The 27,869-nt window shown below is 42.7% G+C and overlaps 1 protein-coding gene across 24 annotated transcripts in view; it reads left to right on the forward strand.

The window, feature by feature from the left end:
• The window catches only part of ZMYND8 (zinc finger MYND-type containing 8), a 117,662-nt gene that overhangs the window by 88,984 nt on the left and 809 nt on the right, over positions 1-27,869 (forward strand). For 16 of the 24 annotated variants that reach the window (XM_043983184.1, XM_043983187.1, XM_043983195.1 and 13 more), the window contains 6 exons: positions 7,448-7,831; positions 8,943-9,133; positions 14,170-14,250; positions 14,825-14,903; positions 17,758-17,997; positions 19,729-19,883. In XM_043983184.1, the coding sequence (XP_043839119.1) occupies positions 7,448-7,831; positions 8,943-9,133; positions 14,170-14,250; positions 14,825-14,903; positions 17,758-17,997; positions 19,729-19,883 (1,130 nt within the window). The remainder of the gene's footprint in view (positions 1-7,447; positions 7,832-8,942; positions 9,134-14,169; positions 14,251-14,824; positions 14,904-17,757; positions 17,998-19,728; positions 19,884-27,869) is intronic. The other 8 variants (XM_043983197.1, XM_043983200.1, XM_043983194.1 and 5 more) reach the window with 2 other exon arrangements.

Here is a 27,869-nt window from a genome sequence, read left to right on the forward strand (position 1 = left end):
AATTGGGGTTAAGTGACTTGCTCAGGGTCACACAGCTAGTAAGTGTTAAGTGTCTGAGGCCAGATTTGAACTCAGGTCTTCCTGAATCCAGGGCCGGTGCTCTATCCACTGCTCTATCCACCTAGCTGCCCCGCATATTTTTTTTTTTTAAAGTATGGGTGTTCCAAAAATCTTAGCACAGTTTAAAGCTATTTATAGCTTAACAGTTGCCTTGTTCTGTTTTGAATTTCTTCTTTCTTGTATATTTGAAAAATTTTTTTTACACTTTTTCTTCCCCTTCTTTCTTTGGAGGGGCAATCACAACTTCATTCTTCCCCCTCCCTCCCACCGTCACAAAATGATAGTTGTCACTTGTAACAAATAAGTGTAGACAAATACTCCGAATTTATACATTCATTGTTGGGGTCTGTTGTAAGCCTTCACTTTTCTCTTGTCGAAAGGTCTGAAGCTGCTTTTATCATTAGTCCTCATCAGTGATTGGTCACAGATTCTTACGTTTTCTTGAGGTTGCTTTCCTTTACCTTATTGTAGCCATCATATAAAATTGTTCTCCTTATTTCACTTGGCATCAGTTCAGGATCATTGTGCAGAGAATGGCTTGGAGAGGGGAGAGATTGGAAGCTGGGGGTCCACTTAGGAGGCCAGCCCAGCAGGTGCCATTTTGGAATCCTGGTATCAAATCTTGATAAATTTCAATGTCAATTTCTTTTACTCTTGCTACAGCATCCCTGGCACATAGTAAGCACTTAATAATTGATTTATCTTTACCTGTCATTCTTTCGACTCCAAGGCACCATGCAGGGCTTGGGTTGTAAGTAAGGTAAGGGGCCTTAGACTAGAATAGCAGTTCTCATAGTGTAGTTCTGGGATCCTTGGAAGGCCCTCAAGAACCTTTTTTTATGGTCAAAACTATTTTCATAAAAATATTAAAACATTTACATTTTGAATATGGCAGACACCCATTGGTAAAAACTACATAAACAATAGATCTTTGGTGGGGGGGGCAGGGTGGTCTTCAGTAATATTTAAGGGTATAAAGGAATCCTGAAATCCCAGAGTTTGAGAACTACTGGCCTAGACTGTCTCACTTGAAAGTGACCTTGGAACAACAGTTCTAGAAGCCTGAGGAACCATTCCTCAGATCATCTAAATCTGCCTTTTAAAGATGTGGCCCAGAGAGGGCAAGTGATTCGCTCAAGGATGCACAGGTCAGAACTGTGGTCTCTGCCTTCAAATTTATCATTCTTCCCACTGGGCCACACTACTTCTTTATTGTTTGTCAAGGTAATTGAAGCTAGCCTTTAGAAGGAAGTCTGGATGACTGAGTAGATCTTGGGGTAGAATAATGTAAAGGGATCTGTTAAAAAAAGATTGCTGAGGGGTTTGGTATGATAGACCATATCAGTAATAGCTGGTGTCATTCCAGGGAATTGATGGAGGAGGTATTAGGTCACTAGATGATGATGAAAATGATTCCACTGCCAACACACATTTATAGAACACACCACTACCACCCACTTACACAGCACTAACACCAAACATATACATCACCCACCATTTATACAACCCTAACAGTACCAACAGCACCTAACATTCATACTATACCAGTTCTGGCCTTAACCTCTAAGGGTCTTTCCCTCCTAGAATGATATTTTTGTGCTGAGAAATTGGGCCATTTTTTGTCTCAGTTCTTACCCAGTCCTTAGTCATTGAATAGACCTGGGAAAACCAAGGTCCCCCTCACTGTATCCTGCTACTAGACTTCCATAACGGTAGGAGAGAGGGAGGCTGATGACTGCACAGTTTTTCCTCACTTAAATCCAATTCATGTGCAAGTCAAGACATTATCCTCATGATGTCATTTGTTCTCTTCAACAACACAACACCTAACATTTACATAACAGCATCTAGCATTTAAACACCACCACCTAACATTTAAAAAAACACCTAACATTTATATACTACCACCACCACCACCACCACCTAACATTTATACTATAATAATACTACCTGATATTTATACAATATTGACAACACCATCACCTAACATTAATATAAAGATTTAAGGATTTGCTTGAGGTAGCATTTCAGAGTGGATAGAAAGTGAACTTTGGAGCCAGGAAGACTGGGTGGGGGGTATGCATGGTGGGAGGTCACAAAGTCACTTAATTTAATCATGCTCTAGACCAGAAGTCAAACATGGTTGGCTACTTACAGCCTACAATACTCTCAAGTGAGGGTGGAACTAGATTAAAATGTAATTGGGAAATATTTAACAAAATAAATAAAAATACAACAAAACACAGATAATACTGCAGCATAAATCCAAGTCAGTATGTGGCCTGATTGGTAGAGAAAGGTTCCTCTTTGGTGAGAGTCCTCTATCAATGAAAAATCGTAGGTTTGGTATCTTTCCCTTTGAGGTTGTTGTGAAACACTTAACTTACTTTATCTCATTTGAGTTCCCATAATTCTGTGGAATATTGATATGATAGAGATGATTTTCCACATTTTATAGATGAAGGGAAGGATGCTCACCCCTACCAAGCCTTCCCCTTAGTATTGCTCTGCGCCTGAATTGAGTAGAGTAGCCCTCCTCCCTCCCCCCGAAAGATCACAAGAATCCCAACTACTTTCTGGTTACAAAGCCTTTTTTACATGAATTAATCTTGAAATGTTAGGTAGCACTGGATTGGAATTAGAGACCACCTAGTGCTTCCACCCCAGAGAAATGCCTCAGTTCACCCAGATGGTCAGTGAAAAGCCAGGAGTAGAGCTGATGTTTTCATAATAATACTAAGACATTTTCATTGTGAATGCATTTAAATATTGATAGAACTCAAACATAGTCTTTTGGGGGGTCCTCAATAATTTTTTAAGAGTGCACATGCCTCCTGCTTAATGAGCTAATTTACAAGAGAACTACTTCTCCCCAAATGCTTGCCTTTCATGTGTGAGATGACTGGAATGGTAGACTAACTTGGTTATTTTTGGATAAGGCAGGCTCGTGCATGCAAATGTTCTTGACTGAATCTTTGTTGTTGTTAATTTTCTGCTCTGGACAGTAGGTGAACCCTGTAAAGCATCTTATGTGGGGGTGGGTAAAGGTGGCTTTAAGATTTACCAGTAAAGGTTGACAGAAGAGAACTGGTTATTCTTCAAACTGACCTTTTGTGTGGGTGGGCCAGCCTCTTTTAAGACTGTTTGCTAAGGTGAAGAATATGATTTTTTAAAAACTGCAATTTGGAGAAAACAAAAGAAATTCTAGGAATTTTTGCATGCTAGAAGTTACATCTGTGGAGTTGCTCTTTCCAGGCCCTTTGAAGAGACTGAAAAAGGGTAATACTAAGACCATGGGGTGTGTGTGTGTGTGTGTGTGTGTGTTGGGTGGGTGTCAGGGAGCTGTACTCAGAACCCTCTGGGTTCAGCCCAGGACTGTTCTGGCTGGAAATAATAGGGCTGGGCAGCTAGGGAAGGGGGTGGGGTGGGTGGTGAGCCACCTTTGGAGCCCCTGTGTTTGGAAGTGTGCTAGGCCTGCCTCCCTAATGGTGGTTATCCAGACGTGCTTTTTCAGCCAAACCACAGGGGGAGAACATTTTATACCAGAAGTCAAAACAGGCAATTTGCTTCCATTCATCCTCCTTGGCTTCCCAGAAACATTTAGCTTACTGAAATCTTCCCTGGGTATAATTATATTATGCTTTTATGGGGGTGATATAAACTTTAAAAGGATGGGCATATTTTTTTATGAAGTAATTTAATGTCATAAAGATTTAATCACGCTTTTTGTTCTTTTGGGAAACCTTATTTTAATGTTTCTAAGGAAGTGCATGAATTCAGGCTTTCTGGTGGCCTGGGTGATCTTTGTGTCCACTGAGTGTCCATTCTTCAGAAGTACTGCTTATTTCTCGCCCCACTGTTGTTTTTGGCCTTACTCTTTATTTTCCTGATTGCTTTACAGGCATGACAATTTATAATCTCATACCTTGAATATGCAACTTTGGAATTTAGCTATTTTAAAATTTAGAATACTAATGGTTAATTACTGGCTTTTAAAAATAAGAGAAATTATGGGCAGCTAGGTGGCACAGTGGACAGAGCACCAGCCCTGGAGTCAGGAGTACCTGAGTTCAAATCTGGCCTCAGACACTTGACACTTACTAGCTGTGTGACCCTGGGCAAGTCACTTAACCCCAATTGCCTCACCAAAAAGAGAGAGAGAGAGAAAGAGAGAGATTATAAACACAGTTTCAGAACCCTTAGGTTGTATTTAGGGCCCCAACCCCATCTTCTTGGGAGTAATATTGTCATTTAAGAGTTCTAATTAAATGGTAATAATGTTGTTGTGAGCCGTTTTTATTTATTTATTTATTTTAGTGAGGCAATTGGCGTTAAGTGACTTGCCCAGGGTCACACAGCTAGTAAGTGTTAAGGTCTGAGGCTGGATTTGAACTCAGGTACTCCTGAATCCAGTGCCGGTGCTCTATCCACTGCGCCACCTAGCTGCCCCGTTGTGAGCCATTTTAAGTTGTGTCTAACTCTCCGTGACCCAATTTGGGATTTTCTTGACAGAGATATTGGGGTGGTTCACCATTTCCTTCTCCAGCTCATTTCATAGATGAGGAAATTGAGGCAAACAGGATTAAGAAACTTGCCCAGGGTCACACAGCTAGTGTGTCTGAGGCCCTATTTTTAACTCAGGAAGATGAATCTTCCTGATTCTAAGCACAGTTACTCTATCCACTGTGCTACCCAACTACCTGAAATAAAAATAATATTAAATAATAAATAAATAAAAATTAAAATTTAAAAATAAATTATATGCATAATTTGAGAACCCTACAGTCTTTTCAGGGACTTCAAACTCATATTTTTAGGAGTAATGTTGTCATTTAAATGGTCTAATTAAATAATAATAATAAAATAGTAATTAATGCTATCCTAGATCTAAACATGGAAGGGATCTTAAAGATGGATCTTCTTATCGAACCTTCCCCTCTACCACCATTTCCTAGATGAGGAAACTGAGGCCCAGAGAGGTTAAACAACTTGCCTGAGGTCACCTAGGTAGGAAGTAGAAGAGCTAGGATTCTTATCCAGATCCTCAGAGTATAGATCTGGTTCCTTCCCCCACCCCAATGAATTAATTGGTTAAAATCTCACCAACAGATCAACAGATGCTTCAGATATTGGAGAGTCAGAGGGGAGCAGAGGTCAATTCTAACTTTTTAAGGACAAACCTATGTACCTTCTTGCCTATGAACATCTCTTCTTTTGAGAGAGATGTTGTTTTTCTTGGGGCTAGGTGGTGTTATAGTACACAGAGATCTGAGCATGGAGTTAGGAAGGCCTGAGTTCAAATCCATCCTTAGACATTTATTAACTGTGTGAACCTGGGCAAGTCACTTGACCCTGTTTGCTTTAGTTCCTCATCTGTAAAATGAGCTGGAGAAGAAAATGGGAAACTACTCCAGTATCTTTGCAAAGAATCCCCGCCCCCGTGGGGTCACAAAGAGTCAGACAAGACAGAAACAACTCAACAACAGCAACAACAAAAGACTTTCTGTGTTTAGCCTCTAGCATGTGGTTTCCTCATCTGTAAAATAAAGGGAGTTAGATTTGATGGCCTTTGAGGTCTTTTCCAGGCCTTTTGGGCTTATGATTTCACAACGATAACCTATTCTTTCTTAAAAATGAGCCTAATGACCATTTCTGCTTAAACTATTCCGCAGCTTCTGCCTCCAGTTTCTCACTGGGGGCCTTCTTTAAGTCTGTTCTCCTGCTAGACTAGGCTTGTGTACCCTTGCTCCCGACCTCCTGCTGAACCCTTCCCCTCCCCCTCATCTCTGCCCTTGGGAATCCTCCCCCTCCTATAGAGCCCAGGTTAAAGGCTGCTGTGCTGTATTCTCCCAATTGTCCTGGAGTCTCTTGCCGAAAGGGCCCTTCCCCAAACCCTCCTGAGTCCTTTTTGTGACCTCGCTTCTTGTACCTTCTCATCTTCCTGCCTTACATTTTTATTTTTGTCTTATCCCCCCTGTTAAGACTGAAGATAAGATTATGGATCTAGAGTTAGAAGGGACCTGTTATATGCTGGGCACTGTGCCAAGTGCTAGGGCTACAAAGAAAGACAAATTCAGTCTCTTCCTTCCAGGAGCTCTCATTCTAATGGGGGAGACAAAATGCAGATAGCTATGTATATGCAAGATATATGCACAGGAGGGAATGTCCGGGGAAGGGATTCCAATTCCCCCATCTTCCATATGAGGAAACACCAAGGCTAAGGCAAGTTAAGTAACTTGCCTAAGATGAGTGAGGAAGGGTCAGAAGTAGGATTCAAACCCAAGTCCCATGACCCTAGAATTAGTGCTGTTTCCTCAGAAATAATTGGTGATAAGTAAATGTTACTTGAGGGCAGCTAGGTGGCGCAGTGGATACAGTGCCGGGTCTTGAAGTCAGGAAGACCTGAGTTCAAATTTGGCCTCAGATGCTTGCTAGCTGTGTGACCCTGAACAAATCACTTCACCCTATTTGCCTCAGTTCCTCATCTGTAAAATGTACTGGGGAAGGAAATGGCAAACCACTCTAGTGTCTTTGCCAAGAAAATCCAAAATGGAGTCACAGAATGTTGGACACAACTGAAAAACAACCAACAACAACAAAAATGTTGATTGGGTTGTGAACAGTCTATTCCCATTCCTGTGAATAAAAAGTAAGTTGGAGCACATGTCTCAGACATGGCTTAATGAATTGGGGTACTATACCAGCAAACATGTTCCTCTGGGCCTTACAATTGGTTGTCTTCATGAGATGGCATTGTTGAGTGGAGAGAATATGGGAGTAGAATTCAGGCTAGACTTGGATTCCTATCCTGTCTCAGGTAGATACTAGCCATGTGGCGAGAAGCAAATCATTTAACTTCTCCAGACCTCAGTGTCCTCATCTGTAAAATGGAAATATAATAATACCTGTACTACTTTCCTCAAATGGGTTGTTTGTGGGTATCTAATGAAAGAATATTTATATAAAATGGTTTTGTAAACGTGTCAGTGACATTATTATGTTTAGAATATACATTATAATATCTTACACGTAATATAGCCAATCATGTATGTATTATTAAATATAATACATTACAGACAATATAACCTATAGGTAATATGTACTATTGTTGTATATATTATATATATCATACATGGTATTTTATGTAATAGCATAGAATATAGTCTCTCTATTATACATTCTATATAACATTCTTTACGTCAGTCAATCATTATCATTATCAGTTTTCCTTCATAGTAATAGCCGACATTTAATATAGTGCTTTAAGGTTTGCAAAGCAGTTTATATGTGGTATCTCATTTGATTCTCAGAACAAATCTTATGTGGGTTTTCCTTCCATTGTTAGATGAGCAGAAATCAAATCCCGTTTTTTCCTCTGTGGCTTTAGCTGTAGGTAGAGCCCCACCACCCACTAGTGTCAGCAGCAGCCATCCTCCCCCAGAAACACCCGTCCTCACTCGGTCAGCAGTCCAAACCTCCCCGGCAGGCGTCGCCACTGCCGCCACCACCATCGCCGCGCCCGCCATCGCCGCTCCCCCGGCGGCCACCGGGAGCCCCGTGAAAAAGCAGAGGCCACTGCTACCTAAGGAAACTGCTCCAGCCGTGCAGCGGGTCGTGTGGAATTCTTCAAGTAAGTTTCAAACGTCTTCCCAGAAATGGCACATGCAGAAGGTCCAGCGTCAGCAACAGCAGCAGCAGAGTCAACAAGGCCAGCAGCAGCAGCCTCAGTCCTCCCAAGGGACAAGATATCAGACCAGACAGGCTGTGAAAGGTATCTTGCCCCTCCCTCCATTCTCAGTGGAGCCCAACTCCATCCCATCATAGATTTTTAGGAATAGCATCCTTACTATTTTTAGTTCCCATTACACATTTGTTTTCAGATCATGCTATGCCGAAAGCATTCTTCATTTCCTTCGCCTTGTTGACGAAATTATACAGTGTGAAAAGCTGGTAGTGAAGTATGTTTTAATAGAAATGCATTGTTAGTCGGTTTGGAGAAGCCATCTGTGGAAGTTACTGAATTAGCAACAGAGTTGATCCCGTTTGCATATCTCCATCCCCCCAGCTCTTTACAGACCCAGCCTAGAGTTGATTCGAGACAAAACAAACACTTTAAAATCTAGCTCCTGGTTGGCATTCATCTGCAATCATTAGGCCAGACATGTAGTATTTTTGTGTGTGCACTGCTGAGCCGAGTTAATGCAGATCCCCTACAAAGAAGTAGCAAATTGTCTTTGGTTCCATGCAAATTTGGCTCTGGGACTATGGTTCATCCATTTCATTTACATACTCCCAAGGAGTGACACCCAAGCAAGATCCCAGAAGAAAGGTAGTCATAGCTGCCTGGGGCCCCTTGTGAAGCCCTCCCATGGCAAAAGGGTTTGAAAAGATTCTAAGGAGTGAGGGCAGGGTCTCAGAACTTCTGAGTTAAGGGGGCATAGGAAAGGCTGCTGGGAACAGACCCGAGAATGGAAACATGTTCACTCACGATTGGAGTCCCCAGTCTATGATCTTTTGGTTCCATCTTCATACCTACCATCTTTCTCTAACTCTTCTAGTGCTGGCAAGAGTGTGGATTTATTTAAGACTCCTGGTCAGGGATTCCTAAGTTTTTTTGTGTATTGGATCCTATCAGCAGTCTGGCTAAGACCCCTTGTTTTTAAATGTGTAAAATACCTAGAATCGCAAAGGCAACCAGATAGATCAAAACATAGTTATCACAATAGTAAAAAAGCAAGAATCCAGGTTAAGGAATTCTGTCCTGGAAAGTTTGTGTTCAACCAGAAGGGGGCGGCTTATAGGTTAGAAGTTAGTCTCAGCCTTTTCATCTGCATCTTATATTTTGTAATGAGTGCACATGAGCTCCTCCTTTACTTCCCTAGCGGTCCAGCAGAAGGAGATCACTCAGAGCACCTCGACCTCTACCATCACGCTAGTGACGAGTACCCAGCCGGTCTCTATGGTCACCAGCTCAGGATCCTCAAGCACACTGTCATCTTCCCTCAACACTGACTTGCCCATTGCCACGGCCTCAGCAGATGTGGCTGCTGATATTGCCAAGTACACCGGCAAGGTAAGCTCCTGAAGATTTGGCTGTAAAGGCAGAAGGCTGCTGGTAGGACCTTCGAGGGCTCCGCTTTTAAAGCAAGATGATCCCACCTCTTAAACTCGAGGTTTTAGAGGCTTGGATGAGAATTTGGAGAGGCTCCTGCCCCACAGTTCCATCATTCTCCATATTGCTGGTCATCATGGGATAGCTTCTAAATGGGAATTATTAAGTGCCTTATGTATATGCCAGTACTGGAGTGGGTCAGGAGGTCTAGAGCAGAGGCTGAAGTCCCATGACCTCAGCTTTGGTCAGTTTTCTTATATCACCGAAGATAATGACAGATTTTTTTTTTCTTAATGTGGAAAAGGAGGAAGGAGTTTCTATTCTGCTTACCTAACAATGAGTTGTTGCTCTCCAGTCTTCTTCACTCCTGCTTTTGCCAGATGCCCAGCAAAGTGAAAGAGCTATATGCTTCGGCTTTCCACCAGGGTCTGTGAATCCGTAGTCAGATATTTGGAAGCAGAATCACATTATATTGCAAATGCATGCTCTTTTTAGTGTATCCATTTTGTTCTTGGTGAGATGCACATGTTTTCAGGAATTATCCTTTATTCTTTTTTGGGGGGGGTTGAGGCAATTGGGGTTAAGTGACTTGCCCAGGGTCACATAGCTAGTAAGTGTCAAGTGTCTGAGGCCGGATTAGAACTCAGGTCTTCCTGAATCTAGGACTGGTGCTCTATCTACTGCACCACCTAGCTGCCCCTGATCCGTTATTCCTTTTTTTTTGTTCTTTCTTTCTTTCTTTTTTTTGGTGGGGCAATTGGGGTTAAGTGACTTGCCCAGGGTCACACAGCTAGTAAGTGTTAAGTGTCTGAGGCCGGATTTGAATTTAGGTCCTCCTGAATCCAGGGCCGGTGCTCTATCCACTGCGCCACCTAGTTGCCCCTATCCTTTATTCTTAATGCAGCTAAGAGTTAGGGATTGAAATTCTTTCTAGGAGAGAAAGCCTAGTAGGTATGTGTCTATAGCATACCTCAGGTGGAGTGATAGGGCCTTTGTTCTTAGGGTGCCAAAAAAATATAGCCATTTGTATCTCTGGTCAGTGAGACCTGCCAGTCTGTATCTTCTTCAGAGAGTGTGTGTATTTTATACTCATATATCAAAATTGGCTACTCTTTGTGAAATGTGGGAGCTGGGATGGACCTCAAAAACTCATCTAGTTTAATCACCAGTTTAGGCCCAAAGTGGGAACATGATTTGCCCAAGATTATAAAGTCAATAACTGGCAGACCATGACACCCAAACCAACTCTGAATCTAGGGCTGGGGTCCTTGATATTCACTGTCCTGCTGCCAGATGAGAAAAAGCAGTTTTTTGTGTCTCTGTAAATTTTTAAAATTTATTTTAGGGGCACCTAGGTGGCATAGTGGATAGAGCACTGGCCCTGGATTCAGGAGTACCTGAGTTCAAATCCAGCCTCAGTCACTTAACAGTTGTGTGACCCTGGGCAAGTCATTTAACCCCAATTGCCTCACCAAAAAAAAAAAAAAAAAGAAAGAAAAAATTTATTTTAGACTTAAATACAAAACGAGAAAAGAAAAAAGAATCACTATGTACACAGCAGAATTGTAGAAGATACAATATAAAATAATAAACTTCCATTTCAAGAAAACTTGCGTAATAAATACTATATCCATTGTTTTCAAATCTGCCCAGCTTTTTTCTTTTCTTTTCTTTTCTGTTCTGTTCTGTTCTTTTCTTGTGGGGCAGTGAGGGTTAAAGTGACTTGCTCAGGGTCACACAGTTAGTAAGTATCAAGTGTCTGAGGCCAGATTTGAACTCAGGTCCTCCTGACTCCTGGCTGGTGCTCTATCCACTGTGCCACCTAGCTGCCCCCCTGCCCAGCTTTTCTTGTTGGTTTTCTTTCATTCTCTGCAGTGTACTTTTTACTTTATTATTCTCCACTCCCCAAGGCTGCAATTGAGCGTGAATATATATGTGTGTGTGTGTGTGTGTGTGTGTGTGTGTGTGTGTGTGTATGTATGTATATATATATGTATATATATGTAAACATATCTATTTATCTATATTTTAACACATATATACACTCATATACATATACGTAAGACCATTAGTATGCTTATTTCCACTCATCATCTGTTTCTCTGAAGGTAGATAGCATCTTCCTTCAGAAGTCCAAGTTTTTCCATGCCTTTCCAAGTCAACCAGCTCATCATCTCCTACATCACAGCAGTATTCCAACCCAATCACATCCTGTCTGACAGATTGTCTATGAAAGATTTTCCCCAGTTTTCTGCATTCCTACTGTTCTTGTCTATATAGGTTTTATTTATACAAGAAAATTTTAATTTAAAATAACCAAAATTATCCATTTTATACTTCAACAATGGTCTCAGCCTATAGTTTTAGGTTGGATACTGCTGAAACTATTTCCTATACATCTTTTTTTCCTAGTTTCTTTAAAGTTCCTGACCTTTTGTTCTTACAAATGAACATTCTTATTTTTTTATTATTATTATTTACTCAGTAAAATAAGTAATTTAATTGGATTGGCATTGAGTCCATAGATTAGGTAAAATTGTCATTTAAAAAATTTTGTTGGTTTTACCCTCCCCACGAACAATAAATATTACTTCAATTATTTAGATCTGAAGCTTCTTTGTATAAAAAGTATTTTATGTTTATGTTTACCTAGTTCCTGTGTCTCTTTTGGCAAGTATATGCTCAGGTATTTTATACTGTCTAGTTATTTTTAATGGTCTAAAACAATATTGAATGCTATTGCTGACAGAATGTAGTTTCTCTTTCTCTTTTGAATAAATGTATTTTAACTTTAACTTTGTCTGAGAGAAGGCCATTTTTGGAATAAGTTTTTCTCTCATTTCAGAGGCATTGTGGTATCAAAGAAAGGGTATCATTGGCTTTGGACCTGTGTTTGAATTCCACTTTTGTTGTAATAACAGCAACAACAGTAATAGCAGCTAACATTTATGTAGTTCTTACTATGTGTCAAGTGCTATATTGTGTACTTTACAATTAATATTTCATTTAATCTTCACAGCAACCCTGGGAGTAGATGCTATTATTATCCTCCATTTATAGATGAGGAAACTGAGGCAAACAGGTTAAGTGACTTGTTCAGGGTCACACAACTAGTAAATGTTTGAGACTGGATTTGAACTTGGGTCTTCCTAACTCCAGGCCCCACCCTTCATCCACTGAGCCAACTAGCTGCTCTTGTACTTCCTGTATGATGTTGGGTAAGTCATTTAACCTTCCTGGGCCTCAGTTTTCTCATCTGTAAAATTAAGGATTTGGCTTAAATGATTTCTAAGGTACCTTTAAGCTCTTAATTGCTGATCCTGTGGGGATCAGATAAAGGTTTTTTTTTTTTTTCCATCTCCAAGGAGACAAAAGTTGGAGATTTGAGATGTGTATATTTTGGCAGAAGAGTAATTCTTCATTACTATGGAATTCCTTATTAAATTTGGAAATACTGATGTGTATAAGGAGGTGAAGTAATGATTTCTCTGAAATGGAATGTAATCGTTAGCATAGAGTGTATCACATTTCTTATACTTTTTAACATTTTCTCATAAAGCATTTTAGATTTAATTTTAAAAACTTGACAGCATTAGTAGTAAAATCTCAGTGTAGACTAATAAAGAATGATTATAAAACACAAAATGCAAGGGCTTGTTTTTCCTGGCAGGTCCCCAGTGGGGCAGAGTTGTGAGCTGGGAATTGAGATCTACAGGTTGTCTCGACAGTGAGACAGACATGTTGTTCCTCCTCATCCCTTACCCTTGTTTTGGGGGTGAATTTGAGGTTAATGAACTTGGGTTTTTCTGAAAACGATTTCATTTGTCTATGGAAAATTTACTTTCATATACAGAAGCAGCAGATTGGAAAATACAGAGTAAAGTTAAATGCTACAACCTAGGATTTTGGGTAGAGCTTTTAATTGCTCTTCTGACCATCTGCCCCTTCTCCTGAGGCTGGGCAGGGTGGAGAGTCCATTTACTACTCAAACATGCCCTTGCACTTTTTCCATAAGCAGCTTTCCCTTGGGAGAAACCAGGCTGCTGCTGCTGCTTTTCTCACTGTTTCTTTCCTGGGCACACTCTAAATAAACAAACTACTCCCTGGGAGTTAGGACTTAGACTCCTTTTCAGGACTTAGTTAGTTAAGTATCCATAGCTGTAACTAGGCTGGAGTGATAGGGCCTTTGTCTCTAAGGTGTCAAAGTTTAGAGGGTGCTGGTAATGCTCCTACTCTGACAATTGAGCTTAGTGTATATAGTTAACAAGAATAATAAATTAAAATGAGAGCTACCAGATGGCATGCTTCTTCTCTCTGGCATCCCAGGTGAATTCCTACCTATTCTGGTCCCTAGTCACTCTTAGCAGCCTCCCAAATAACAGCTGCCTCCCTCTCTGAACAGCTAGGTGGTATAATGGATAGAGCACTAGTTAGAGACAGAAACACTTAATTCTTTTTCTTTTTTCTTTGCAGGGCAGTGAGGGTTAAGTGCTAGTAAGTGTCAAGTGTCTGAGGCTGGATTTGAACTCAGGTCCTCCTGAATCTAGGGCCACTGCTTTATCCACTGTGCCATCTAGCTGCCCTGACACCTAATTCTTAAGTTAAACTCTAAGCTCAGACAATTAAGTAGCTATGTAACCCTGGGCTAGTTACTTAAACTCAGCCTCAGTTTCCTCATCAGTAAAATGGGGATAATAATGGCACCCACCTCCCAGGGTTGTTGTGAAGATCAAATGAGAGAACATATAGAGAAGGCCTTGTAGATATTAGGGCACTGTAGAAACGCTCGCTAGCTGGGCCTCCCTCTACAGGGCCTTGTGTTCCAAAATCTTAGGCCCTCTCCCCAGTTGAATTTGTCCTAAAAAGTTGATTTGAGGGTGCCTTTTTTTCTTTCCGCCTTGGGCATCAGACGTGGAAGTTTCCAATCTCACGTCATCCAGGTATTCTATTGAAATACTGAATCACGACTTACGCTTATTTCTGGTTTTGTCTTTTAGATGATGGATGCCATAAAAGGGACAATGACAGAAATCTACAATGACCTGTCTAAGAACACCACTGGAAGTACAATAGCCGAGGTCCGTTGGGATTTGGTGATATCTTACTTGTTAAGAGAAAAACTACGTGTCTAGGTTCCTATAAAGGGGATCTTGGAAAGTTTGCTCTGAAAACTCTTCCTCCCCTGTCCTCGAGATAGTGAAAACTTATTCCTCCCATGGGGGAAGTGGGGGTGGGGAGACCACCTCAGCTTTGTATGTGGATAGAGCTTGCTTTGTTCCCATGTGGGCCTTTAGTCTCATGCGGGAAGTGGGGCTATGCTGACAGACCTCACTTTATATGCAGTGACCACATCTCTGGTCAGTTTTCAGAAGGCTGAAAATATAGGGGAGGGATATCGCAGTGAATCTGTTAATGAGTCTGGATTGATGCATGTTGACTTTTCAACAGTGCTGGAGCCCAGTGGGTTTGAATTGAGGTGGAAAGTCCTTGAAGCTGGGATTGCCGAGCAGGATTGGAGTTTTTGATAGGTCATACACACAGGGTGTGGTGTGGTGTGGTGATTGTCCTGGACCCCTGATTTTGTAAACTCTCCATACTTTAAGGGTAATCCTTAACTTGGGCCTGTCCAACGTTTGTTTCTCCATACTTCAGATTCGACGTTTGAGGATTGAGATTGAGAAACTTCAGTGGCTCCATCAGCAGGAACTCTCAGAGATGAAGCACAATTTGGGTATCCCTCCATCTGTGATGGTTTTTAAGCCTTGGTGGGGAAGGGGTTAAAGCAGACAGGCTTATGTCTGCATCTATATGCTTTGGTCCCAAATGAAGACTGGAAGAGTGAGGGAATGATTGGTCATAGTTGCAACTACGTATGAGAGGGCCAGGGTTTCCAGATATCCTGATCACCAAAACAACAGGGAAAGCAGGTTCTGATGGAGTTCTCTTGCATTTTTCTCTATTTTTTCATTTATTTATTTTTTTTTTTGGGTGGGCAGTGAGGGTTAAGTGACTTGCCCAGGGTCACACAGCTAGTGTCAAGTGTCTGAGGTCAGATTTGAACTCAGGTCCTCCTGAATCCAGGGCCGGTCCTTTATCCACTGCACCACCTAGCTGCCCCATTTTCTCTATTTTTAAAAGTTGTGATTTTTTTTTGTTTTTGTTTTTGTGGGGCAATGAGGGTTAAGTGACTTGCCCAGGGTCACAAGTGTTGGAGGTTGAATTTGAACTTGGGTCCTTAATCCAGAGCCAGTGCTTTATCCACTGTGCCACCTAGCTGCCCCCCAAAAGTTGGGATTTTTAACCAGTCAAGTTGTGAATGGTTTTGAATACATGCTCAGCCCTATGGATAAAGTGACTTTATTTTGTGCATTCCTAGACCAGAGTTAGATAATGCTGCATTTCCCATTGGTTCTTCTACCTGGGCATTCTATATTGTACACTGAATAGGCCTCATGATGCAGAGGGTGAAGATCTCCTCGGGTCCCCTGGCTTGAGGGATTACTGTTATTATTCTTGCCACCTTCCTTTTTCCTTGGGGAGCTAGGAAACCTAGGTTCTATTCCTGGTTTTATTAGCAGTGCAGTGTGGGCCTTGGGCAGCCATTTTATTTTTTGGACCTCAGTTTACTCATCTATAAAATGAAGCCTAGGTGTTCTGTTAGGGCTTTTCTAGCTCTAATACTCTGATTTTTCTAGGCCCTAATACATAGTGAAAGACATCAGGGGATAATGTGAAAGGAAAGCATTGCCCACCAGCTTTTCAAAGGGAACATTTCTCTTGTTATGCTCTTCCTTGGAGAGGCATTGGGCTATAGTGGAATGGAGAGTTGGCCTTGTACTGACTGAGTGAGCCTGGGCAATTCACTTAACCTCCCAATGCTCTAGACAACATTGAAGACTAAGTTGCAGAGAAGATGCCAACCTGCATTAGTAGAAGGATTTCCTCATCTGGGAGTTCCTTGGACCAATCAAATCATTGGCCCAGTCCCTATCCCTATGTTCTCCTCCTCTGTGGCAAGCGACACTTTGGGAGTTTTAGGGGAATGGAGTGAGATTTTGTGGTTCAGTGCTGTGGAATTAGAGGCCACGGAGTCTTGTCTGTCCCTCTTCCCCCAACCCAATCCCTAATTTAAGAAATCTTGGTCTGGTGATTGACCTGACCTGTGCTTCTAGTACATAGTCTGCTGCTCAGCCTTTGTTTTCATGGGCCTGATTTCAGCATCTCTTTCTTATCTTCTCAGCCATTTTTTGTTTGTTTGTTTGTTTTTTGGTGTTTTTTTGCGGGGCAATGGGGGTTAAGTGACTTACCCAGGGTCACACAGCTAGTAAGTATCAAGTGTCTGAGGCTGGATTTGAACTCAGGTACTCCTGAATCCAGGGCTGGTGCTTTATCCACTGTGCCACCTAGCCGCCCCCTTTCTCAACCATTTTTGTTCTTAAAGTTTCAATGAAAATGGTTTTGATTTTGAGAAATGTTTAGGCTTTGTAGATTCAGATCAGGTTAACTAGAGACACAGGGAAATTAGAAAAACCCATGTGGGGGTTGTTGAGTTGTCTAGAACACTATGGACAGCTAGAGATCAATCAACAAGCACATGTTAAAGACCCACTAGACATTAGGCACTGTGCTAGATGTTGGGGAAATAAATACAAGGAGTGTAGACAAATAAAACTCAGAACTTGGAGACTGAGTTCTGTCCGTCAACAAGGATTTATTAAACACTTACTGTTTGCCTCACTTTGCACTCATGATGTTACTTGGGATACAAAGAAAAGTGAAACACAGACCCTGCCCTTAATGAGTTTATAGTGTTCTAGACCCTGGGTGCACCAAAGCAAAAATAAATGCTACCTTCCAAGGAGTTTTTTAACCTTCTATTGGACAGACAACATATATGTGTGTATATATATTTATATGTGTGTGTATGCAGATATATAAATAATATTTTATAGGTAGATCTCAATAGGTTTAGGTATACACATGTACATGTGCATGTGTATATACATATATAATATTCATACACACATATAGAAACACACATGTGTGTGCTGTCTCTCCTAATTGAAGGTAGAAAGCTCCTTGAGGATAGTAAACTAATTTAGTAACAAATACACACATACACATACATATATACGTGTTTAAGGTAGATCCAAGGTCCTGGTTCTGCCACTTATTAGCTATGAGACTTTAGTGAAATCACTTTTAACTGATCCTCATTTTATCACCTGTAAAATAGAGGCAAAATGCTTGGACTCCTCATCTCAGGGGATGCTGTGAGGACCGAATCATCCATCCATTGCTTTGTGGGGTTTTTTGGGGGGGGTTGGGTTTTTTTTTTTGTTTGTTTTTTAGTGAGGCAATTGGGGTTAAGTGACTTGCCCAGGGTCACACAGCTAGTGTTAAGTGTCTGAGGCCGGATTTGAACTCAGGTACTCCTGAATCCAGGGCCGGTGCTTTATCCACTGCGCCACCTAGCTGCCCCCATCCATTGCTTTGTGAACTTTGTGAGCTGGTATTGAAAAATCCTGATCCCTCCCATGTAGATAAGGGATAAAGACAAGCTGATTTCTCAATGTCCTGAACAGAACTGACCATGGCTGAGATGCGGCAGAGCTTGGAGCAGGAGCGGGACCGCCTGATCGCTGAGGTCAAGAAGCAGCTGGAGCTGGAGAAGCAACAGGCCGTGGATGAGACCAAGAAGAAGCAATGGTGTGCAAACTGCAAGAAAGAAGCCATCTTCTATTGCTGTTGGAACACCAGCTATTGCGATTACCCGTGCCAGCAGGCCCACTGGCCGGAGCACATGAAGTCATGTACACAGTCAGGTACATCCTCCATTCAGGGAATCCTGGGGCTACAGGGGGCATCGGCTCAAGGACTTCCCATACAGGTGGGAAGGCCAGGAGAGAAGGAGGAGCCTGCCGTTGCCTTTGGGAAACAAGGAAGTCAGGCTTGGTATCTTTTTGTGTCAGATGTAAACATGAATCATTGTCATGGTTTTCAGGTTAATACTATTAAGAGATGAACTTGAACCCTCCCCTACTCCTCCTCCTGCTGGATAATACTCAGGTGTGTTTCAAAACAATCTGGTCTTGGGGCAGCTAGGTGGCAAAGTGGATAGAGAACCGGCCCTGGAGTCAGGAGGACCTGAGTTCAAATCCAACCTCAGACCCTTGAGACTTACTAGCTGTGTGATCCTGGGCGCAAGTCACTTAACCCTCATTGCCCCACAAAAAAAAACCCAAAACAAAACAAAACAAATCTGGTCTGGCTCCTAACCCTAGGAAGAATATCTCACCATCTACCTAAGTGATGGCAATCCTGTGTCAAATAGCCCTTTCAGCTTTAAATCTTCCTTTATAGAGAACTTAAATTTCTTTATTTAAAAAAATTCTTTTAAATTGTATTTTCAGTTCCAAATTCTTTCCCTTCCCTTTTCTCCTTCCCCGTCCACTGAGAAAGCAAGAAAAACAAAACCCCTTAAAAAATAATGTATAATCATGCAAAACAAATTCCTGCATTGGTCACACACACCCCTTCTTCCCCCCCCCCCCCCCCCCCGGCCCCCAACAAATAAATAAATAAATAAGTAAATGAATGAATAAATAAATAGAAAAAAGGCAAGAAAAGGAAGAAATACTTGAATACCTATTCTGAGTCTGTCAGCTCTCTGTCTGGGGGTGCATAGTCCCCATGAGTCCTTTGGAATCATGGCTGATCACTGTGCTGGTCAGAGTCCCTGAGTCTTTCAGAGTTGATTCTAATCATTTGTAGTATTGACGTTACTCTAGACATTGAGGACTTAAATTCCTGTTCCTCCAGTTTAAAGATTGTTAAGGGGGCAGCTAGATGGCGCAGTGGATAGAGGACTGGCCCTGGAGTCAGGAGTACCTGAGTTCAAATCCAGCCTCAGACACTTAATACTTACTAGTTGTGTGACCCTGGGCAAGTCACTTAACCCCAATCGCCTCACTTAAAAAAAAAAATCGTTAGGGTCAGAAGACCCTTACTGTAATCCCATTTGCCATTTATTGGTGTGTACAAGTCACACTAACCCTTTTGAGCCTCAGTGTCCTCATCTGTAAAATGGAGACACCCTCCTCTTCCCTGTCTTCATAGGGCCATTGGGTTGATCCAGTGAGTGAGATTATCAAGAGGTTTAGAAATAGAAGGGTTCTTGTTTCACTTTAGCCCTGGAGAAACTGGAAGTCCCTTCAGTCACAGCTTTTGTTCTCTCTGCAGATGGCAGCAGCATCCCTCAGCCTTGGCCTCTTTGTGCTCTAATTAGGTCTGTCCCTTTTAACTTTCCCTTGAAAGGCCTCATTTCTGTTTGGTTTGAGGCCTCCTCCACACTTTTGGCACGGTAGTACTTTAGAAATTGCACCCGCTGGGTTTTGGCTTTCCAGTGTGCTGGTGTTTTGGGGAGAAGGTCATGGTCCTGGAGCACCTCTCAGTCCCTTCAGTTCCAAAGCTGCAGCTCAGAAATGAAATCCAATAAATATTAGAAAGGTCACGTGTTATTAACCATTGCTTAATTATGTGATTTAAAATTTTAGCCACGGCGACCCAGCAAGAAACAGATCCTGAGGCCAACACGGAAACAAATAAATCCGCCCAGCCCAGTTCAAGTGCACAGGCCCCCCAGACGGACACAGCCAGTGCCTCGAAAGAAAAGGAGAGTCCAGCCGACAAGAGCAGGGAGAATGTCACGGTGAGTCCTCCCACCCTTCCAGATTGTGACTCAATCCTTCTCTTAGGGTAGGCAGGGCCTCATGTTCCTGTTGGCTGTGCTGCTTCAGAGGGCTTTTGACTGTTGCCTCCTTTAGACTTGGGCCTCCTGCGAAAAAATTAGGGTCTGTATCCTGAGCCATACTGGTCACTCTGTGGCCAGCCCACTTCATGTCTCCATGGCTGGGTTTTCTCATGGGAAGGCAAGTGCTCTGCTCAGGAGTTTACTTTCAGTACTTTTGGGTCCCATCTCCTACCATCATTTGGGGTTGTCTGGAAATCGGCCTCATACAGTGTCACATTTCGGAGGGATCTTTGGGGTCTTCTAGTCCAGCTCCCCTCATTTTAGAGAAGAGGCAGTTGAAGGCAGCTTGGCTGCTTAGGAGCTGACCAATGACTAACTCCAGGGTCTGTTTGACCCCTTAGTCAAGTCTTTTTCCTACTATTTTTACTGCCTATTCTAGGAAAGCAGCCTACATGTTTAGACTGTGCTGCCTCCCAGCACAGGGTTTAGGGAAATAAAAAAATGGTTTTTGTCCCCTTCCAAAAGGTTCCAGTTTCACTCTGGATGCTCATAGTCTGTGTGACCACAGACCGATGTCTTAACCTTCCCAGGCTTTGGATTATTCATAGGTATAATGAGGGGGTGGACTAGGTATCAGTGAGGTCCCTTCTAGCTTTAAGTCTATAATCCTAGGATTCCTGCTTTTTTAATTCTAACACTTTCTGAACAGTAGTGGAGGGTAGAGGTTCTTGATGACCCAGAGTAGAGAACTCTGGTTCAAATCCTGCCTCTGAAGCTTACTTCCTATTTAATCTCGGGCAGGTCAGTCTCTCTATATCTCTTATCAACTCTTTGTCAAACGAGGAATCTGAACTAGATGGGCCTTTGAAGACCTCCTTCCAGCTTTAGCTAGTCTTTGATGGATCTTCTTCGTGTTTCCTAAACCTTGCCTGCTTTGAGTTAGCCAGAAAGAAATCAGAGGAGAATGTCTCCCTTTTAGAACCAATTTCAATTTTGTGCCATTCCAAGGCTCTGAAGCTTCTGTTTGACACCTCAGCGTCCAGCTGTCCTTTATCCCTTGCTTTTCCCTAGTGGGTGGAAAACAGAGTTGGCTGGCAACGATTAGAGTTCCAAGTGCAGCCCTCAGTCATGAACAGCTGTTCTCATCTCCATCAATCCCCAAATCTCTACTGAATGCCTGCTGTGGGGGAATTTGAAGAGGGGGAGCCTTCAATGGCTGGCCTGTGACCATGAAAAGATAATGAATGTGCTCTGATGATAATATTGCTTCTGTTTCTGCCTCTGTTGATCTTCACTCAAATGCTCTACACTGTGGGTATCTTCTCACCCCTATGTTTTCTTTATATATGATACTACTTCTTCCTATTCCTGTTCCCCTGCCCCCCTTTTCAGAAACCACTTCTGTCTTTCGGAATAGGCCACATCCTTTCAGAGCCATATTTTAGTCAGGGTCCCATCCCATCCAGTCCCTGTGCTAACCGATAGGCTCTTAAGTTCACCTTGCTTACTATGCTTTTGTTTCCTTTCAGTTCATAGGTATCCCTGCTGTACTTCCTTCTTCACTGTAGCTGTTCTCTATACACTGTAGTAGCCTTTGCTTTGGGGTACAATGATCTGTACAGACAGCATGTGCTAAAGGACCTCAGAACAGGGAGAGGTCACTATGAATCTCTCCCTCTTTCCTTCCAGGTCACGAAAGGTAGAACTCTCAAATTTACTCTAGCCATAGACTGACCTTCCCCATAGCCTCCTAGACCCCCCTATTTTAGATGGCCGTTGAGTAAACAAACTCTGAATGTTTCACCAACTCCTACTAAAGATATACTAAATGGAGGCATGCTCTCTGCCCCTTCTGCCCATCTCTAAGGTGTTCTGTTGGGTACACCATGGCTAACCATGTTTGTAATCCTGGGGTTCTCTTTCATGGCTCATTTTCTTTCATCTGCATTTCATTAGTCATCAAGTCCTGTCTTGTTGATAGCTCTCCTGTCTTTATGTTCTCCCTGCCGTCACTGTCATATTGGCTTCCATCACCAACCACATGGATTCTTGCTGTTGTCACCCTGGTCAGTATTCCTCACTTCTCCTTGCCCCCTTGCAGTCCATTTTGACGAACCTCTAGAATAATCTTTAGGACCGATCTGAGCATGTTGCTCCTTTGTTTAGAAACTCGACTCCCTGTTGCCTATTGAATTAAATTGTAATGCTTTTCTTGTATTTCTGGTCCCTTCCAGTCTAGCACTATCCTGCTCGCTCGCGCTCTCTCTCTCTCTCTCTCTCTCTCTCTCTCTCTCTCTCTCTCTCTCTCTCTCTCTCTCTCTTTTTTTTTTAGTGAGGCAGTTGGGGTTAAGTGACTTGCCCAAGGTCACACAGACTATCCTGCGTTCTCATCTCATTCTACTCTTCTTCATGTATTCTGTATTCCAGAGAAATTGAACTACTCATCATTTCTTGTCCCTCTTCTGGGCTAACTCAGCTTCTTTGACTTGAGCTTGCACTATATCTTATGCCCTTCCCATTTTCTACCCATTGACATCTTCTCCATCCTTTGAAGACATAGCTCAAATGCCACCTCCTCCGTGAAGTCTTCCTTGATCTCCCCAAGTCCTCTCAAGGATCTTGTGAAATACCTGCCTTATACTTTGGAGCTTATCATGTTCTATTTTGTAGTTTATTTGTCATCTGTATTATGTTCTCCAAGAGACTTTGAATTCAATAAGGGCAAGCATTTGGCTCATTTAATCTTTCTACCTCTCTTAGTATTTAGTATAGTGCCAAGTATACTACTTTGCATCCAGTAGTAGATGCTTAATAAATATTTGTTGGGGCAGCTAGGTGGCGCAGTGGATAGAGCACCGGCCCTGGAGTCAGGAGGACCTGAGTTCAAATCCGGCCTCAGACACTTAACACTTACTAGCTGTGTGACCCTGGGCAAGTCACTTAACCCCAGTTGCCTCACTTTAAAAAAAAATGTTTGTTAATACTGTGGAATGGATGATTTAATCTGTGTAAGAGATTCACATGGAGGAGAAACAGTGATAATCTGATGAAACACATGGAAATTGGCATGTGTAAGGTGTGTTTGAGAACAATATGCTAGTTTGTCTGCAGAAAAATTGCAGGAGATTAGAAAGAAGGGTTGAGATCTGCTTGTAGAAGGCTTTGAATGCCAGCCTGAATAGTTTGAAAGGCAGCAGGGCACAATTTTGGTTTGTTTTTATCTTAAGATTTTTATTGATACCTAGTTTTCACATCATCTATGTTTGTCTCATCCCTGGTCTTTGAATGGACGAAGTAACATGATAAAAGCAGTTTTTTTTAAGAACATTAGTTAGTTGGCCTGAGAGTTGCATTGGGATAGAGGCATGGTACAGCAGAGAAGCTAGAGAAAGATTATTAGAACATGCCAGGCACGAGTGGTTAAAGGTCTGCAGTTAGGGGACTGGTAGTGGGATAGAAAAGGTGCTAGGGACCTTTGGCTAGGGACTTGGCTGCGAGGGATAAGGGAGAGGCAGGGGTTTAAAAAAAAAGAAAAGATTGCTGTTTCAAGCTTGGGGGAATGCGAGAACAACGGTGCTGCCAATGGACACAGGGAAGTCTTGGGGGAGAGAGGAGGAGTTGTTTTTAAGGGAGACAATAATGGATTTTAGACATGCTGAATTAAAAGTGAAGTCCAGCAGACATTTGACCATGTGCAGCTGGAATTCAGAAGAAAAGCCAGGACTCTTGATAAGAGATTTGGGAGTCTTCCCCACAGGGGAGGTAGTGGAGGCCTGAGTGAATGAATTAAAACTAATAGCATTGGGAGCTCATAGGGGCCTTATTGGAATGTTAGAGCATTGAGAGAGGAGATGGATTGGATGAAGACTGAACTTTGGACTTCACTCACATTTAGGGCCTGGGAACAAAACAGGAATGAGCAGAGGAAACAGAAGGAGAGGTCAGAGGGGAAGGAGAGCCAGGAAAGTGTTGAATCATAAAGCAGAGCAAGAGAAGAACTTTCAGTAGGGACTAGTCAGCTGTTCTGGCAACGGTGGGGTCAGAGACAGGCCCAGAAGATGAAGGGAAAAGGAAGCTATTGATTTGGGCAGCTAGCAGGTCATGAGGAGCTTATTGGGGACCTTAGATTATTTTTAGTTGAGTGGCAGGATTTCTTTTCTTAGAGAAGTGCTCCTGGTGCTTGTGACCAAAGACCTAGCCCCCTCCCCTCCCTCTCATACCTCTTGCCTCTAATTAATGTTGCATTTAACATACCATGTCCTAGGTGAGATGTTTTGCCTGTTTGGTAGCAGCTGCCTTTTGTTAAAAATGTTGATATGGGGGGCAGCTAGGTGGCACAGTGGAAAAAGCACGAGGACCTGAGTTCAAATCCAGCCTCAGATGCTTGACACTTACTAGCAGTGTGACCCTGGGCAAGTCACTTAACCCTCATTGCCCCACCAAAAAAAGGGGGGGGGCACCTAGGTGGCTCAGTGGATAAAGCACTGGTCTTGGATTCAGGAGGACCTGAGTTCAAATCCAGCTTCAGACACTTGACACTTCCTAGCTGTGTGACCCTGGGTAAGTCACTTAACCCTCATTGCCTCACTCCCTTCCCTCCCCCCCTCCCCCCCCCAAAAAGTTGATATGATATTCCCTAGAGGGAAGTCTCATTGAAATTATTCCTCTCACCCCTCTACCCCTCTATCTGTAAACTCTTAAGACGAGCATGGTGCACAGTATAGGATTTTTGCCTAGATGGAAAGAAAGGTAGGGCTACGTTAAATGTCAGAGAAAGAAAAGAGAACTCTATCTGCTTGGAACCCCTTGGATCAGTAGAAATCAGTATACGTTACCTGTAGTGACTCAGTGGCCTATGATCCAGTTTATGTGAACAAACTGGACTTAGGGTGGCAGGGAAGTGCTGCCGTAGGTCATGTGATGCATGGCACAGCTTTGTAGTCCACAGTAATGTCTGAACATTGGGTCAAGCTAATCATGTTCAGTCTCTAGCTGCCGGTGAAGGGTGTTGCTTTTAGAGGACTGAGTTGCTGCCCTATAATCCAGTCAGATTTCTGTTCCTTTCACACAGGGATGGTGTATTTGGGCCTTGATCACAGTTGGACCTTTTGAAAAACAAATAACTAAGGAACCAATCAATTCATTGGGTTGGAAAATGAACATGAATACACCAGAGAGCCTGTTCCACTCACTGTCACCTGGTTAACAACTGCAGGGATTGATGGCCAGAGAACACTGATGCGTTCTGAGATAGCAGCTGACATGACGAGCAGCCAGTTCATAAAACTGGTCCAGTTTTGTAGACTGCCACTTTTGTCTCAACCATTAAGCCTGAAGATTTAAATACAATCCTGGCATTTAACAGGTGCCATACAAGCCTGGCATTTGAAAAGCTCAGATTGTTAGGGTGTACACATTGCACCATTCTCTCTCCTTCCAGCCACCAGTTCATAGGAATGGCTTATTTTCCCTCCTCTGCACCCCCATTTTCCTTAACCCTATAGCATATGGACAGTGACATTTGTACCATCTATTTCACAGAGTAGTTTTGGGAAGAAGGTACCTCTTGTACCTCGTCAAGTTCCTCTTTCACCCTCTCTTCACAGTTCTGACTAGTGGGGCATGGTGGGTAAGCAGGCTGTAGACTGACTGTCTCGAAGAACACATTTGTTCAGTGGCTTTTTCCAGCTGTTGTTTTTATTTTTGGGGCCCTACATCTCAGTTTTCATACAAGGGTCTCAGAGTAGGCCCACTTTTACCCTCCTAGGAATTGTCTTCTGTTGGCCCATTAGATTTTTACCCACTTTGGCTTTAGCTGCTGTAGGTTATTCCATAGATCACTTGTTCCTACCTTTGACAGTGCCGAACTTAGACTCCTCCCCTTTGTTCCCTGTCACGTCCCAGGTCCTGTCCAGACCAACACTGTGAGGACTTCAGATCCGGTTTGGCAGGCTTGTCTTAGTAGTTGCCAAAGTTGGTTCTTTCTTTTCCTCTTTTTAATGGTGAATGGTGGGACCTCCCTTAGCTTCTTCAAGGACCTGCTAAAGGCAGAGTTGGCATATGGATCAGATGTGCAGCTAACACAGAGTTAGGAGGGATAGCCACCACACTGGACGACTGAGTCGGGATTCAAAAAGCTCCTGACAATTTAGAACTTGGGGTCAAACTGAGTAAGATACAACGTAATATGAAGAAATGCCAAGTATTAATCTTGGGCTCAAATCAAAATGCAAGGTGTGGGAGGCGTGGTTAGATAGCAGTTTGTCTGGGGAAAAAAGCTGAAGGTTTTAACTGAACTTCAAGTTCACTGTGAGTCAGCAGGATGTCAGCCCAAAGAGCTAATGTCCTCTTGGCATCATTAAGAGAATCACAGCTTCCAGGAATAAGGAAGTCAAGCGTGGAAGTGATCTTCGTACTTTGAGATCATCTTGTCTAATCCTGTCCATTTACAGATGAGGTAACCAAGGCTTGAAGCATAAGTGAACTTGCTCAAGCTCACACAGTCAGCCAGTGAAAATCTACCTCATGTATGAGTTCCAAGGAGGTGGGGGGAGAAGATGTTAGGAGATGAAAGCACAGGACTTGCGCCTCGGACACTTAGTAGCTGTGTGATTATGTACTAGGCTTTTATCCCCCCCAGATCCTGTAAAATGGAGCCCAGGAGTTGTGAGGATTCAGTGATAGGATGCCTGGAAAGTGTTTTTGAAACCTATACATGTAAATTATTGTGCTTTATGGGCTTCTGTGTTATCACACTGATCTAGGCAGGAAGTGATGCGAGCCTGGGGAGAGAAGGTGCTGTATGGGCACTGGATTGGTTTCGTCTTGTGAGTGAGAGCGAGGAGTAGGGGGGGGGGTGGGGGTAACACTGAGGTGGTGAGCCTAGGCTGTGTCATACAGCTTACTGTGGCTCCCTTGAGACTCAGCCTTTCTGACACTTTCCTTCTCATTCTGCCCTTTCCACCATCACTGGAAAAGGAAGCTTGTCCTGCTTTATTCCCTGCTCCCAGGGACATTACCGAAGCCCTGGGTGATCACTTAGCGGGGAGTGCTTTCTGCTAATAGTCATCTTCTTAGTCATGCAGGGTGTGGGTCCCCAGATGCCACCTCAGGCTTTATGCACTCTGTACTTCTGGGCTCTACTGTGCTTATTACTTGGGCTGCTTTCTTCATGGACTTCAATTTTTTAAAAAATTGATGCCTTTTTAACATCATCGTCATTTTCCTTAGGATCCCTGTTCTCACCTTCTATATAACAGATAGAATTTTCCAAAAAGACAATAGAAAGAAGGGGAAAAAAGCAGCATAACTAACCAATACATTGAAAAAATCTGACAAGATGCGCAACATCAGCAGACCAGGCAGTACCAGATCATGGAGCCATCTGCAAAGGGGTGGGGGTGTCTTCTTTTATCTCTTTTTCCAAGCCATGCTTGTTCTTTATAATTTTGCAACATTCACTTGATTTTGAGGGTATGCCTGTGTGGTTGTTCTTTCCACTTACATTGTTGTAGTCATTGTGCATATTGTATTCTTGGCTCTGCTTACTTCTTCTTCTTCTTTTTTTTTTTTTCAGTGAGGCAACTGGGGTTAAGTGACTTGCCCAGGGTCACACAGCTAGTAAGTGTTAAGTGTCTGAGGCCGGATTTGAACTCAGGTACTCCTGACTCCAGGGCCAGTACTCTATCCACTGTGCCACCTAGCTGCCCTGGCTCTGCTTACTTCTACAGACTTTCCAACCTTCCTCAGTGCCTATGGAGGACACTAGATTGGGGATTAAAGGATCCAGGTTCAAATCCCATCTCTGTTACAACTTGTGTGACCTTGGGCAAGTGTGTGCACATGTGCGTGCACACACACACACACACACACACACGCACATACAAACACACTATGTAAGAGGAGAGGATCTTATAATCTAGTTGCTAGCAATGTCACTTTGCC

Source organism: Dromiciops gliroides, chromosome 2, assembly GCF_019393635.1.
Source record: "Dromiciops gliroides isolate mDroGli1 chromosome 2, mDroGli1.pri, whole genome shotgun sequence".
Classification (NCBI taxonomy): domain Eukaryota; kingdom Metazoa; phylum Chordata; class Mammalia; order Microbiotheria; family Microbiotheriidae; genus Dromiciops; species Dromiciops gliroides.